This window comes from Macrobrachium nipponense, chromosome 3 (genome assembly GCF_015104395.2).
Source record: "Macrobrachium nipponense isolate FS-2020 chromosome 3, ASM1510439v2, whole genome shotgun sequence".
Taxonomy (NCBI): domain Eukaryota; kingdom Metazoa; phylum Arthropoda; class Malacostraca; order Decapoda; family Palaemonidae; genus Macrobrachium; species Macrobrachium nipponense.
In genome coordinates this window covers 52808478-52824579 of record NC_087202.1, presented here as the reverse complement: position 1 = coordinate 52824579, position 16102 = coordinate 52808478, and the positions used below count along the sequence as shown (strand labels likewise).

Sequence of the window (16102 nt, the reverse complement as noted above, 5' to 3'; positions counted from 1 at the left end):
TCTTATCTGTTATATTGTGAGCTGTAATTATGTATAATTTCGCAAAATAAAATCAAAGAAATTATTAGAAAAAACATGTATAACTTTCTAAAAGTACCATATCTTTATAAGTGTCTTGTAAAAGAGGCCCAACACAAAGTTGTAAATAGTCACAACTTCTCATGGATGGTACAGAAAAATTTGTATAGATTTTTTTCTTACACCATGTGCATTTGCTTATCTTTCCATTGGTGTATTTTTTCTCCTTAAAAGTTTGCCCAGTCTGAGGGTGTGTGTAATATATATTTAACCCGTCCTTTAAGGGTTAAGGGTTGCATTAGTTCTAAACTTGTTAAAAATTTGCTCGTTTTCAGTGGTGACTTCCATAAATAAGACTAAAATAAATCTTTAATTCATCCTCCACTCAATGGAGAGAAGTGTTAAAGTATCCCACTAAATTTAGGGGTGTAGCTGTGGCTGAAGAATCAAATAATGTGAAGGTTACAAAATGTTTTGGAAGAGACAAGAGCAACATCCAATACTGGCAAAATCACAACTTAATTTGGTTTGCTTTACTACATTTATAAAGATACAGAGAGAGAGAGAGAGAGAGAGAGAGAGAGAGAGAGAGAGAGAGAGAGAGAGAGAGAGAGAGAGAGAGAGAGAGAGAGAGAGAGAGAGAGAGAGACTTACAAGTTTAAGAAACAAAAGCAACAGTTTGAAGTAACGAAAAACAATGGGTGGAGGCAGTCAGAATTTAACAGAGCACTTATAGAGGTTTAAGTGACAGCACTATATATGTGGAATGAGCTGGGAAGATTGTTTATATAGGGGATTTTTTAGGGGTGACTTGTATCATTCAGGATTTTCTGTGGTCTGGCAGTGGCCTGGTCCCATGGGTGACATTTTTTCAAGGTCAGACTGTACTGAATGAAAATACTTAATCCAAAAATTATAGATAAGCCTGGTAGCAAAAAAACTAACCATACTTCTTTAAACCTTAACATAGGTATAAAGCAGATTAACTACCGTATGTACTCGTGTAACACACTATCTTGCATATCATGCAACACCCAAATTTTCACCCTAAAACAATCTATCCCACTTTCTAGTTAGGCTAACCCCTTTTCTGCCATCTCATTATCTATACCATCTTCTAGTTAAGTTAAAGAGAGTAAATGAGAATGCTAAAAGTATTGTCAGTAATGTTATACTTGTTGTGTAAACACATACAGCCAGGAACAGCTGATTTGTTATGAACAACCGAATCCAATAACTACAGCAGTTTGCTTGCATTTCAACCACCGTACATTAGTAAAAAATTGCCGTAGTTACATTGCAAATGACGCTAAATAGAATAGGACTGATATATTCTTACATTACTATATCCTCATTCGTTATGGAGAAAAGATCAGCAAGGGCATATGTGTACTGCTAAATTTCAGCTGCTAGTTTTAGCTGAAGTTGAGGAAAGAATGTTCTTCTGCTAATGACTATTATTATGCATTGGCAACATGGAAACTTCGGTTTAGAACCATCAAACTCAACCATAAACAAAATTTGAGAGAAATGTTTTAATCAAAACTATTTGGCATGAAAGAACACATTTGACTGTTAACTCATATAAAAGATAAATATGTAAAGCCCTTAGTATTCTAATGAAATAAAGTGAAAATTGTATGGTGTTTTTACATTGTTGTATGGAACTAGTGGTTATTCAGCTACAGGACCAACAGCTTTACATGACTTCCAAACCACGTCGAGAGTGAACTTCTATCACCAGAAATACACATCTCTCATTCTTCAATGGAATGGCAGAGAATTGAACCTGCAACCACTGAGGTAGGACGCCAACACCATACCAACCATGCCACTGAGGCGCAGTGAAAATATTGAACACAATCTGTTGATCTTTTTTATGCAATAAACATTCCCTCAGCACCATCTACTAACAAAAAAAAAATAACTAAATTTCATTCTCAACGATACGAATTCAAGTGATATTTTGACTTGAAAACACTTCATATAACGTACAATAACCTTGTCCCATATCAATAGAGTATCAAGATTCATTTACAACAATTATAAGCAAGAAAACCGCTCTGATTTTACTTCAGTACAGCAAAACAAACTTACCTTGCAATCATCCTCAGGCGATTTCCAAACCAAAACATTGATTGCTATTTTTGAATCTTATATCATACAACAACAGTAACATGAAAATACATACAATATTATTGAATGCAGTGAAGTAAAGCATAACTTTTTAAAAGTTCCATGGAAAAGATGCATATTCATTATGTTTTGTATTTTAACAAACGATACTAGTATGTGAATATTACATACACTAATTTTATATCATGTATGATGCAACCCCCTTAAAATTAGCTCCAAAATTAGGTGTTCAAAAGTTGCATGATATGCGAGTATATACGGTACACAGTGTTCTACATCGCTACTTTCTAGGGGCTGATCCGAAGAAATAATTTAAACTGAAGCAAATGGAAGTTATACTTGTTGGGCAGCTGGTAAGATTAACAACTACAAACATTAACTTACCTCCAACAGTCAACTTCGACGGTGACTCTCCATCATTACTTCTATTCTTTATATTTTGTTTTGCACAGGCAACCAACATAGCGGCTCTACTTCCGGCATATTTCATAGAAGCAAATTTCTTTTGCCGTTCCGGTGTCCCTATAGTGTGGGTAAATTTAGAAACAGAGGATTTTTCTGGAGAACTCTCCTCTTCAGACTGCTTTTCTTCAACATTGATTTTGAAAATTCTCTCCTTTTTTGGGCTCTTACTACTCTTACGGTCAACTTCTTTGAGTTCTTCATCTATCCTCTGCGCATTTTCTAAGGAACTTGAGTCACTTGATTTACTGCTACTTTTTGGCATTTCATCAGAACTATCCTTACTTTCATTACTTAACACTATAACATTTTCAGCCTCTGCATCATTACTCTGGACCACTAAATTTTCTGATGTGTGTCTACTTTCTGGGGATACCGAACTCGAGCTTGATATATCAATGACACCTTCTTCAGCTACAGACACTGGAGCACCAACAGCAGTCTCCATACATTCAGAGGTAGCCTTTGTACTCTTTTCCAGCTGCCCTTGGTCGATCATTTCAACATCAACTTCCATATCACTGTCATCATCACTTTCAATTTGAACTGGTTTTTCTGAGATCTTTGGAGAGGAAATTATATCTATGCTTGGTTGATGTGATTCATCATTAAACTTGACTAATTTGTTTCTAATCTGGTCTGAAGCATTCTCTTTTATCAGACTATTTGGTTGAGATGCCACATCTCTTTCAACTGCATTTGAGTCTTTATCCTCTGCAACTTCACCTGATGAGATCTCATACTCTTCTCTTTTTGAAAATGCCATTTCAGACTCTCTGGCTGCTTGTGACCACTTCTTCTTTGGTGACAACACCTTTTCAGATTTTTCAGTGGTAGACAGAATAGAAGAACCAATTTCCTCTACGTCAATACTCTCTGGTACAGATGTTACTATTTCAACTGACTTCTGATTGTTGTTGTCACCACCATTGCTCAATAATTCCAATGAATCTAGGTTAGGGGGTAACCTCTTTTTAAGGGGAGGCCGAGTATTTTTTAAAGGACTCCAAGACTTTTCTCTTGTAATTTCTTTACCTTTTCCAGTGCTTATCCTTTCTTCTAATACTGGAGACACAACTGGTACTTTTTCACCCAATTCTATTTCCTTGTTACCTGTATTGCTTTCATTATGCACCATATCTTCAGAATTTATAAAATTACTTTTTTCTTTAAAGGTACAAACAACATTTGCCTCCCTGCCATTCATGTCACTTTCATTAATTGAACTATAATTCTTCATACTGTCAGCAACACTAGTAGCACTTTCCTTTTCAAGCAAGTCATTTTCTAATTTGTCCATCTCTGGAAGAGATACTTTACCTTGAACTGGCTCTTTATTTTCCTTACTAAACATATCTGTTATTTTTTTCTGGACATTCCTCTTTGCCACTGTCTCTACTTCCTCTTCAGATACGACAGTTTCTTTTAGCAGGGACTTTTCAACATGAGATATAGTCTCTGATTCTGGAGGTTTATCCACATCATAACCATGGGATACATTACTTAACAAGCTTGGTGATACTTTACTCTTTGGACTTTCAATTGTACTTTCCAAGGTTTTTTTTTTCTTTCCAGAACTGCAACCTGGCGGTGTCATCGGTTCGGGCATATCCTTCTTTGGAGCAACAATCTTGCGACCAGAACGAGTTACTTTTGGTGGAGTGGTTATTGGTCCATTACCCTCAAACAAGTCATAACTATTTTGGCTATTTGGTGTATTATTTGAACTGGAGCTTTTTCTAACAAGTTTATTTGATTTTTCAGCCTCACCTCCCTTACTCTGAGAAGTTGCTTTCTTGCTCTTTTCAGCTTCATCATCAGAAGCCCCTACTATACACAAGTCCTCACCAGAATTCTCCCTGCCCACAGTGGCTGTCCTCTTCCTCTTCAGTCTCTGTTTAACATCTTCCTCAACTTCATCATTTAGGGCTCGTTTACGCTTGGCTTTCCTACTTACCCGAGTTGACTTGTCTTTCCCACAATCTTCATCAGATTCTTTGACAATTTCAGTTTGATCTTTCACAGCACTTTCCCTTTTGCCAAGACGTGACATGGGGATTTTATGTGCCATGGCTGTTAAAGATTCGTCATCATCCTGTGAGCTAGGAACCAGTTCATCTGAATCTGTATCCATTTCATCACCATCCTTAGCAAAAGTGACAGGTTTTGTAGCAATACATTTTACATTGGGAACGTCTACAGTACACGAAGTGTCACCATCATCAAACACGGTTTGTTTCATCACAGTAGACACAGTACAAGCTTCCGTTTCATTAGCAACTGGACATGAATGACTCTTTACTAATGCTGGTTTATCTTTCGATGCTCTGGATTCAGAAGGGCTTTTGGTTACAGACATTTGCCCCTTCAAAACCTTACGTACATCTTCAATAGTCTTCTTGCTGGGAGTCTGACTTTTTCTTCTATTTGAATCCAACAAAAATTGAGTATCATGATTATCAGCTACAGGGCTATCCTTCAATGAATTCTGTAACACTACAGAAGTCTTTCTAAGTTCTTCATCTAGGTCTTCATCTGTATAATCACTATTCACACACTCTTTCATTTTACCTGGATAAGTTTTGACAGTTTTGAAGGTCATTTCCTGTTTCTCTTTATTAGCTTTTTGTGGTGATGGTAGCATCATCCCTCCTTTGATATTACTCTTGTCCCCTATGATGTTAGTTTCCTCATGTGTTGACAAGCACACTTGTTCACTATCACCTATTTTTTCATTGTTATTGTCCACAACTTCAACAACAGACTGTAATTCTGTACTCTTCTTGGATTCAGTTTCTCCAGAATTTACAGGCTCATTAACTGTAACATCATTGCAATCTTCTTCACTCCTAAGAGGTTGAGAAATTTGTCTGTCTTCATCTTCCCCTGCTACTGCTTTATCGTTTACGAATGATTCACTTACAGGTTCTTCTTTATCATTAGTAGTTTTATCACATGGCTCAAATTGTTCAACAACCCCTCTGCTTCTACGTGTTCTTACTCCTGGCACACTTGACCTTGGGGTAGATTTCTTCTTTGTAGAAGCTTGTGATTTTGGGGTACCTAAGACTTTGTTATTATCCAGTGAATCCTTGCGAACAGATGCCTCATTCTTAGAAAGTCCTTGCTTCCTCATAGACCGTAAACGAGCTCCACCTTCCATAAGAGGTGCTGGACTCTCAATATTTTCCTTCATTTCAGAAAGCTTGACATTATCCCCATCCACAGGAATTCCAACTTCAGGTACAGACCGGGAATGGTTAGTATTAGCACTTTCTTTTAATTCCGAAGCAGCCACATTGCTTTTCAAGTCAGTCTCTTTGGAATGTTGCAACTGTGAACAAGACTTCTTACTGGAGACCTTTGAATCTGATGTGTCATTTTCAATAGGACTATATTCACGGTCCTTTTGCAACATTTTCTCTTCTTTATCATCAATATTTCTTATTTTATTATTCATACTCCTCTCATGAACTTCCTTTGCATTTCCATCACCCACCTTGCCTTTTTTAATTTTAACTTCTGTGGCCTCCTCAGAACCTACAAATTTATTGCTACTTTCACCTTTGCCTTTACCAAGGGATGTTTGAACTGGCATACTCCTCCTCCCAATCTTACTTGGTGATACTGCCTTATTTATTTTATCATCTCTCTTATCAGGATTCAGTAACCCCGTAAATGTCAACTGCTTCGGTGATACCTTTTCATCTTCTGCTAACTTCTTGGAATTGGTTGCTTCATTCAATATTGACCTGTAAAACAAATAACTGTTACAAACGGTAATTTGTGGCCATCTAGTTACACTAAGTCACAAGATGTGTTTATTGCCATCCAGTTTACCAAGAAAAACACATTTCAAATTCTCTTAAGTTCACTCGTTAGCTGTACAACCAAAATGTGACTAAAAACTATATTTCAATTTGAAATTTAAAAATTTACTGTCAAGAAGAAAATCTGCTATTTGAAACTACTGAAAAAAAATGGAGATCAGAATTGTTCTATACCAAATACCATTCTCAATAGCATTATGTACCCAAATAGTCACTTACTCTTCAAAGGATTGCTGCGAAGCAAACTGTGTGGGAAGAATTATTTGAGAAGCCGACTGTGAAAGATCAGAATAGAGGGCTGGAATGTCTTTTCTTTCTTTCAACTTCTCAATTTGATGTTCCGTCAGAACTCTACGTGAAGGTTTTGGAGAAGACACCTTCACAAATTCCTATATAAAAACAACAGCATCTCTGAGATACTTGATTCTAAAACTACTGAATATATTTTCATCAGTACATAGCAAAAAAAAAAAAAAAAAAAAAAAAAATCACACAAGGAAGATATACTGACCTCCTCATTCATTTCATGCAGACTGATTCTCGTTTTTTCTTTTGGTTTTGGTGTCCCAAGACTTAACCTATTAGCCTTAGGAGAGTCAAATTTTGACTTTGGAGAATCATACTTTCGTAAACCATCAACACCACCAGCACGTTTTAAAAAGCTACCAGGCATCACATTATCTATGGAAAAACAAGCAGGTGACATTAAAATATTAGGGTATAACTGCTGATAACAAAATTAACATTAGTAAAAAAGCTCATGAAAAAATGAGAAAATAGCAAAATTAATACTTTAATACCATAAACTTTACATAAACAAAATTCTTGAAACTGGTTGAATTTTATTGATTTTTACCAAAATTCTGAAAATCATAATACATTAGCTGCAAGGACTTACCAGGGACATTTTCTTTAGGATTGGTATTGAATTCTTCAAAATCATCCTGAGAATCATTTAGGCTGGCAGGAGGAAGAGAGCATTCCTTCAACACTTCATATAAGGCTGATGGTATACTGTGACTAGTATTAGAAAATGAAGATTTCCAAAACTGCCGTCCAGCCTGTTTTATCTCTTTAGTGGCTGAAGTCAATGTAACCAGGAGTAGGGGCTCCAATCTATTTATATGATCAGCGGTATGAGCTGATCCAATTTGTTCTTCAAACATTAGGGAGAAACTCCTCAAAACTTTCACAAACTGTCTTCCAACCTCGGCACTGAATCGAACAAAAGGACTGACTTTGAAACCTTCGGTAATTGTAGGTAATATCTCAGCAATTAAAGGATTTATCAGCTTCTCTTGATGAACTCCTCTCAATATGTTCATGATACTCTCACATAACAACTGGGCTGTGCTGATACGCCCAGGACAGGCTCCCATCCGCATCAGGCCCATAAAGAGCAATGCAAATAACTCAACACAACCAGATAAATTGCACAATGGATGTGATTTCTTCTTTGCCTTGGCTGGACTGTTTACCTCTGCAAACATTAAGTCTGACTTAATATAAATATATTTTAATAATACATACTTACACAGTAATTATATAGCTATAGTTTCCAACGTTCGGCAGCCTAATTCAAATTTCACGGTTGGAGCTTCGATTGTCCAGTGTAGACATAACGGTGGCGTCCCCCAACGGCAATACTAGGAACAACTTAGCAAAAGCACTTCATTCTGTTTCATGCATAATGTCTATCATAGGGGAGGCAGGTGGGCTCTGATCATATAATTACTGGGTAAGTATATACAAAACCTATTTTATTATAAAAATATCATTTTTGTATATGAGACTTATCCAGTAATTATATAGCTGACTCCACATTGAAAGGAGGTGGAGTCAAGGACATATTCTACTCCAAAGCATTACGTCATGTAATGAATTTGAAAATAGAAAAGTTGCTAGCATTGAAAAAACAACACTTGTCGTTCCTATTAGTTATGGGAGCTAAGCAGATGAACACTGCCTCTGGTTGGCGCAAGGGAAACTTTGCAGCGAGGGGAATGCTCCTGTGGCTAGCAAAGTATGATAGGTGCCAGCCCTTGCCCTGGACGTAGCACCAAAATAACACAACCAGAAAACACTGACACTTACACTGAAATAAAGTCAAGACCCATCCACTGAGTGGTGGGTGCTCCAGGTACGGTGAACCCCGACTCTCCAAACTCAGCACCTAATTGAAAAGGTGAAGAGATACTAGAATACCCTGTGCTTCCTTCCGCAATGCCATGCCAGTCACTAAAAATGGTCTCGAGGTATTGAAAATTTTTTACACTTTTTAAAACCTACATAAAAAATATATTAAGCACAGATCGCTTACGCCTCCGGTAGCTCATGGCTGAAAACACCTGAAAACTAAAAAAGTAAAGGCTGTTCTTACATCCTTGGCTTCGCTGCAAAATAGGTCAAAAAACACTTAACAACACTGTCTTAAACCAGACTTAGAAAAACGTATTCACCTTAGCGAAAAAGACGCTTCCTGAAAGAAAAGCAGAGGTTTTCACCCACCCAATGAAGTATTCTTTCTCTATCTATAACCAGGTCGAACATGGGAATGCAAGTCAAGTAGAGTTGACTGCCATAGTTTGCGGGAACTTGCCATTTCTCGCCACACATCTGTCTTAAGTGATCAAAAATTCCTGTTCGAATGGTGACTAACAAAAGATCCCCTAGTGTCGAAGAAGATTAACGAGGAGACTGTGTGTCTTTGGGTATCCAACAGGCACTGCCAGACTTCCAATAGCCTGTGCTAGGTCAAGCGTGGAAAAAAAAAAAAAAAAGGCCCAATATGAGAGATTCGAGTGGCTAGGTGCTAATACCCGATGCTCATCATGAGAATCGGTACTATTCTGATGAGCTTCTATGACAAAAGTATTTGAGAAGGTTCAAATATACAAATGCAGGAGCAGAATTCTAATCACTTCCTCTACAGCGGACAAGTCTGTCTCCATCTTTAAGAGCATTGTGAAGGCGAGCGTGTGGAGGAATGGCTATTGGAAGCAAAAATTCTCTTACGATGCTTCCAACATCTAGGCGCTAGCAAAATATTAATTAGGTCAAATAAGTAACCGTCCTTTAATCTGATGCCTACAGAGCACCACTCACTAAACGCCTTTCCAGTGGCATTCAATCGAAACCTAATAAAGTATGAAAATTTTGACCGAGGGAAAAAATCTCCAACAGACTCCCTTCAGTTGAATCAGCTGAGTCGCAAGTCGAAAATCGACTAAGAGTCAAAGCAGCTGAGCCGTGAGTCGAACATCGATTGTGAGTCGCATCAGCAGAGTCATGAGTCAAATATCGACTGAGTCGGAACAGCCAAGTCACGAGTCAAACGTCGACTGTGAGTCGAATCGGCCAAATCATGAGTCAAAAATCAACTGAGAGTCTGATCAAGTGAGTTGCGAGTCTCAAATCGAACATCGACTGCGAGGAGTCGGACAAACGTGACTATGTAATGGGTACGAGGCTTCATCAACTAAACGATACCTCTTCAGAGGTCGAGACACCAAAGATTAACACCATTGACGCAATCTATTAGGTGATGTACCACTGGAATAAGACGACAACTGTACACTGTGATACGCCTGTTCAATGGCGTTCGGTCGAAACTTATAAACTCATGACAGGTTCGACCAAGGGGTGAAAAAAAAGACCCTCCTCACTACACATCCAACAAGATGCCTTTTCAATGGCCGTCTGCCAATACCTGGGAAAAACTACAGTTTCGACCGAGGGGGCAACTACCGGGGGCAACACCCTCGGGCTCCCTTTGACTACCAGTATGTCCTTTCCTAGGCAGATGTTGGCCGTGAGAAGGATAAGGACAGTGACTTAAAGTCTAGGATATCTGAGGAGCCAGATAGTCACCTTCTCTGACCCATCCAAAAAGACGACTTTCCAGCGGCTGTCAGTCGATACCTGGGACAGACAACAGGTTTGACTGAGGGAGCGACTACCTGTATGCAAACCCCCGACCTCCCTTGGACCTCCAGTATATCTTCTCCCAGGTGCGGGGGAGCGGGACAGTGACCTTTGTCTAGGAGAATTGCAGGACAAGTGGTCACCTCCTCCACTGCACAACACTTCACTGTTACATTGGTAATTCAAGATAATCGAAATAGAACCTGGCAAAGGCATGGGAAGGAAGCAATGGAGCCAGGCACGGGAGCAAATGACAAAAATCGGAGTAGTAATAAGAGAATTGGCGGTAGCTTTGGGAGGAGAAGAGTCAGCAGACGACAGATGGAGGCGAGATGCCGGCGCATATGGTAATCTTGGTTACTGATTACTTTCATGAAAATAATCGATAAATAATCTATTACAGGCAGTCCCCGGGTTACGACGGGGGTTCCGATCCGAGACGCATCGTAAGCCGAAAATCGTCGTAAGCCGGAACATCGTCAAAAATCCTAAGAAAACCTTACTTTTAATGCTTTGTGTGCATTGAAAACTATGTAAACTGCATTCTTATGGCATTTTTCATCCAAAAAAATCCTTAAAATATTGATTATTTTGCATTTTTGGTGTCATATTTCATCTGCCAGATGAGAGTTGTAGGCGTCGTAAACCTGGAACATGCGACGTAACCCTGGAAATAATGTCTGATGAATATAATTGAAAAGCGTTGTAACCTCGGGACGTCGTAAGCCGAGACAGTCGTAACCCGGGGACTGCCTGTACTTTACTAACTACATACTTTATTTATATCACTATAGGGAATACTGGCATCTAAGCCTGAAATATTCATAATATATGAATACATCAGCCTTTCTTATTTTCCGACAGGCATTTAAACATAACATAAATGAATGCATAACTCCAAAATAATAATTTATATTAACCAGCTGTTTTTGCATTAAGTATCAAAGCCAATCGGACTAGTAATGTAAAAACGCTGCTTTTGTTCTCTAATTAGAGATAAAGGAATTAAACAACTATTATTTACAAAAATATGAAATAGCATTTCATGTATTCAGATGTATGTATATAGAATAAATTACCCTTCTAAATATACATATACTATGTTTATATCACCACAAGTTTTCATAAACTCTCAAAGCAAATTAGACTCTGATATAAACTAAAATTTACAAATAACCAATTACTCAAAAAGAAATCATTTTAAAAATGATCATGAATGAAAGCAATTGCAATCAGTAACCGATTTCGTGCCCCTCTAATTGACTCAAGTGGCCTGTGCTCAAGTCTAAATCAGTAACCGATTTCGTGCCGCGCTAATTGAATCGAGTGGCCTGTGCTCAAGTCTAAATCAGTAACCGATTTCGTGCCCCGCTAACTGACTCGAGTGGCCTGTGCTCAAGTCTAAATGACTCGAGTGGGCACCTGTGCTCCAGAGCACCTAGTGAGCTTGATGCTATCGGCTTAAATGCGAAACAATCACAGTTGCGTGACGCCAGGAAAATACCTCCGTACGCAGAGGCCATGTAAGCCTTCTCTCCCAAAGCCTCCTGAGCCACACATTAACATCATTCTCTCCTTAATACTTTCAACCTCACCACTTTCTGTTTCTGCAAAGGAAAGTGATGAGTGTCGCAAGCATGGTAAACAAAACAAAATGTATTGGCCCAATGCAACCAACTGGCCTAAAAGTATGTCTCAACATTCACAAATTACTTCAAGGTAACTACATCTACCGGCGGCTTGTAACTAATAGCCCATGGCTGGTAAACAAAATCCCAATAGCAAGGTACATCTAATCTATGGGAATTATGTAATCTTCACAAATTACTTTTAAAAGGTACTAATCCCGGAAAGTAAATAATAAATGTACAGGTTCTACAATACAAGAATGGAATAACATTCAAGAATTATTTTAAGGTAATTATTTACCAGTGTCAGGCTAATGATAAACAAAACCTAAACAAAAGCTTGGCCTAAAGGAATGATGTATAAAATCATGATTACTTAAGGCAATTATAACCAACGACTTGTGCATAGCATAAGCCCGGTAAGTAAAACTTATATAGAAAAGTATTAGACCTCATTGAATGGAGTTATATTCAAGGACTATTGGCGGAGAATACAAATATCCGGCTTGATGATAATCTGAATAAAACAAACAAAGGACAAGACTCATCCTCTCGAAGGCTACGAATACGTTCCGGTGGTTGTGTAACACTACCGAAATCTGGTGATATAACCGGAAAATAAGAACACGCTGCTGTAAGCACTCGATGGTTAGTCAAGCGCAGCAGGAAACAGAATGAAGTGCTTTGATAAGTTGTTCCTAGTATTGCTGTTGGGGGACGGCACCGTTATGTCTACACCGAACAATCGAAGCGCTACCCGCGAAATTTGAATTAGGCTGGCGATCGTTGGAAACTATAGCTATATAATTACTGGGTAAGTCTCATATAAAAAAATTACTAGTACTACAAAACTTCCATTAAAACTAGCTATGTCATAGCACAGCACTATCATTATCTGGATCACTAACATCAGCAATACCATACTCACCACTATTAATTTAGTTAATCATTATGAGTATCATTACTACTAACCATTAATGATCTTTTTGTAACTAGAGCAAAAGATGTAGGATAACATTTTTCAAATAAAGTTTTACAATGTGGCATGAAACCTAGGGGAAGAAAACCCCATAATGAGACCATGAAAAAAATACACAATACTCTTGAGTGAAAAAACCGATTTAAAAAGAAAAACAATAAGATAAGACTGATCAAGAATTGGCGAGGTTTCTTGCCCTCGTCCCAGTTTCATCTGCAAAACTCAATTCTATCCATCACAAACAATAAGAATGAGCAATGGAGAGCGAAAAACCCTGTTTGTTGTTTTAAAAAAAAAAAAAAATTTTTCACATCAACAGGGTAAAGTAATATCCACTTACGCTTAAGAGATGGTTTGCCTAATTCCGAATATCTCATTTTCTGTGTCAACAATAACAGGAAGTTAGCCATGAGGTTGTAGGTGATGCCATAATTCTCTGAAGTCGATACTACTACCACTCTCTTAAAAACATTTACCATTCCTCTTGCAATGTATTCTATTTCACTGTTAGGATCTGCTGTTACAGCCAAAGGTGTGAGCTCTGTGAATTTAGACCACAACTCACTCCAATCCGCAACCACTTTCTGCAGAATATAAATATACACAAAACATTAAGCACATGCAGACTTAGAACACTATAATCCAACAGCAAGAATTTTAAAATGTATGTAAAATAAAGACTGTCTCACTTTAATCCTACTGAATATTAAAATTTATTCATCAAAAGTTACCTGAACTTTCCCTTTCATTGAGAAAGTAAGCAAGGCTCACTGCAATATGATAAATCTTTATTTAATTTGTATTTTTCCTGATTAACAAACCTTAGGTCATAGAATTAGGATAACTCTTTTGGCACCAGCTGGAAACCAGTTAAAAACAATAAAAAAAAAACTGTAAATGTAAGGAATCTGTAGCATCTGGCATCTGATACATAGATGAGGTGGAAGCGAGTCAGAGACTACACTTGAACCTAGTGGATGCATCAGTCTTTCTTCCAACCCAGGATGAAACATATGAAACCCAGGATGAAACATATGAGGGGTACCTGGCTAGAGGTGGGCAATCAGTGTTAAGACCTCAGGTTTGTTAACTATGAAAAATACAACCTAATTAAAATTTTGTCATTTGTTCATACACAGAACAAACCTTCAGTCTTAACATTAGGATAGACTCACACTCAGAGGGAGGTATGAGAATCCTGAATAGACTGGAGGTTTGACACACCTGATCATTCTTCTTAGAAATGAGAATTTTAAAGAACAAGACCTAACCCAGTGAGATGTTAGATATGTGAAGGATAAAAAAAATATATATTTCCCTATTTTTCTTATATATTTAGTTTCTTGATCCAAATTCGATAAAACTTTTACAGAGTGTAATATAACTATATATGAGTTAACTGATTTTTGAGTGAACCTTTTTTCATGTTCTTTTCTAAGAGATGCCATGAATTTCTCAAAAAAAAAAAAATAGAAGTTGAATTTCAAATTGTTCCTCTTTGAAAATTTTAATTATTAGTTGAAGAATAAGCAATTAAAATTTTAAGGAAATCCTTTCAATCTTAAGGTAGAAGCACTTACTTTCTAAAAGGCGCTTATGGCGTCAGCATGCCCCTTTAAAATGTCACATTCTAACTCCTCAATATGCTTTTCCTGAACAGAATGGGAGCAAAAGGCAGAGCTACAAAGGAAGTCTCAATACTAGCACTACCAAAATGCTTACCATGAGGGATAGCTGCAGATGAAGGGACACTAAGTAAATTGGAACTGAAAGGTTTAAGTCTTGACCTAACTAACTGCTTTAGCAATCTATCAGCTTCCCTTCCTTCCTATATCTGACATTCAGGCATAAAGTCCTCAAAATAATCCCCTACATTTCCCAATCCAGTTTCAAGATCACACACTATACCCTTGCAGCTGGTACAAACTGAATGTTGAGCTATTTCAAATTCCAACATCCTGCTTGCATCAAAATCTTGCTTACATAGCTTGTGTTAGGTTTGGCAGTTGTTTAAAATGGTTAAATTTGAGACAAGATTGTTAGATCGTTTAACTGCCCTCCTCTACTTTTCTGTACTGAGGCAAGATGACGTTTGTCCCTTTTGATTTCTCCAAAGTTAGAAAGGCTTTGGAAGGCAGAGCAACCAGCCCTCAACAGCTTTTGGTTGAGGATGTAGCAGCAGTTGGTTTTCAAGTATCACCTTGGAATCAGAAATGGTCTTCAAGCAGCACTGTTGGTTACTGGCTGAAATGCTCAGGAGGACGGCAGGATAAGTTCCAAAGGTCGAACAGAGGACGGCAGGATAAGTTCCAAAGGTCGAGGGGTGACTAAAACCACTGTCGCCTATTTGGAAGGATGAATTCTTTGTGGGCAGCTGTATTTCTGTCGCAGCCTCTAGATCAAGGTCGTTCAGCGATGGCTCAACAATGTCCGGTGGTCGTCTTTGTGGATCTTTTGCTGTTCCCCTTACAAAAGGCAATGTTGTTCAAGTTGGGCTCTCATTTATGAGTTATAGTGTACTAACAGTTGTAATTATTGTCCTGTTATTGTAAAGGTTTCAATATGCCCCGGTGTTGAGCGAGATGGCTCCAATTATTTATAGGGTATTATTATTTTGAAGGGCACTTATGTTATAGTGTTGAGCGAGTATGGCTCCTATTATTACTGTTGTGTCACTATTGTTGGACATGGTTATGTCAGTTACAAGCTTGTGTAGCTCTGGTATTTAAGGTACTTTGGTAATTTCTTTTAGCCCCTCCTCCTTAGTTTGTTGCAGTCCATTCCAATCCCATTCCAGTTATTCACATTGAACTTGATCGTCATGTGGAAAGGTGACTGTGACACCTGATGTTAATGGTTTTGCTTCTGTTGGAAGACATCCTAGGAAAATTAAATCACAATACCGTAAACAGGTGCAAAACAGCCAAACTTCGTAGAATATCAACAATAACCTAAGCACAATGGCAGCAAGAATTCTGCCAAGAGCAAAAACATTCGAAACACAACTGGTGGAGAACAGGTGAACTAGGCAGTCATCTGAGCAGTTATTCAATTTTTTGTCTGAATGCCGACTCACCTAATAGGCGTAGAGACAAACTAACTTTAACAGTAGGTAAGATTCACCT

The 16102-nt window shown here is 38.0% G+C and overlaps 1 protein-coding gene across 3 annotated transcripts in view; it reads right to left on the bottom strand.

Moving 5' to 3' along the window:
- Positions 1-16102, bottom strand: part of LOC135221780 (telomere-associated protein RIF1-like) — a 104433-nt gene that overhangs the window by 63829 nt on the left and 24502 nt on the right. For all 3 annotated transcript variants that reach the window (XM_064259626.1, XM_064259628.1, XM_064259627.1), the window contains exons 6-10: positions 13318-13561; positions 7345-7926; positions 6958-7127; positions 6666-6835; positions 2539-6368 (exon numbers count right to left, since the gene is read on the bottom strand). In XM_064259626.1, coding sequence (XP_064115696.1) covers positions 2539-6368; positions 6666-6835; positions 6958-7127; positions 7345-7926; positions 13318-13561 — 4996 coding nt within the window. The remainder of the gene's footprint in view (positions 1-2538; positions 6369-6665; positions 6836-6957; positions 7128-7344; positions 7927-13317; positions 13562-16102) is intronic.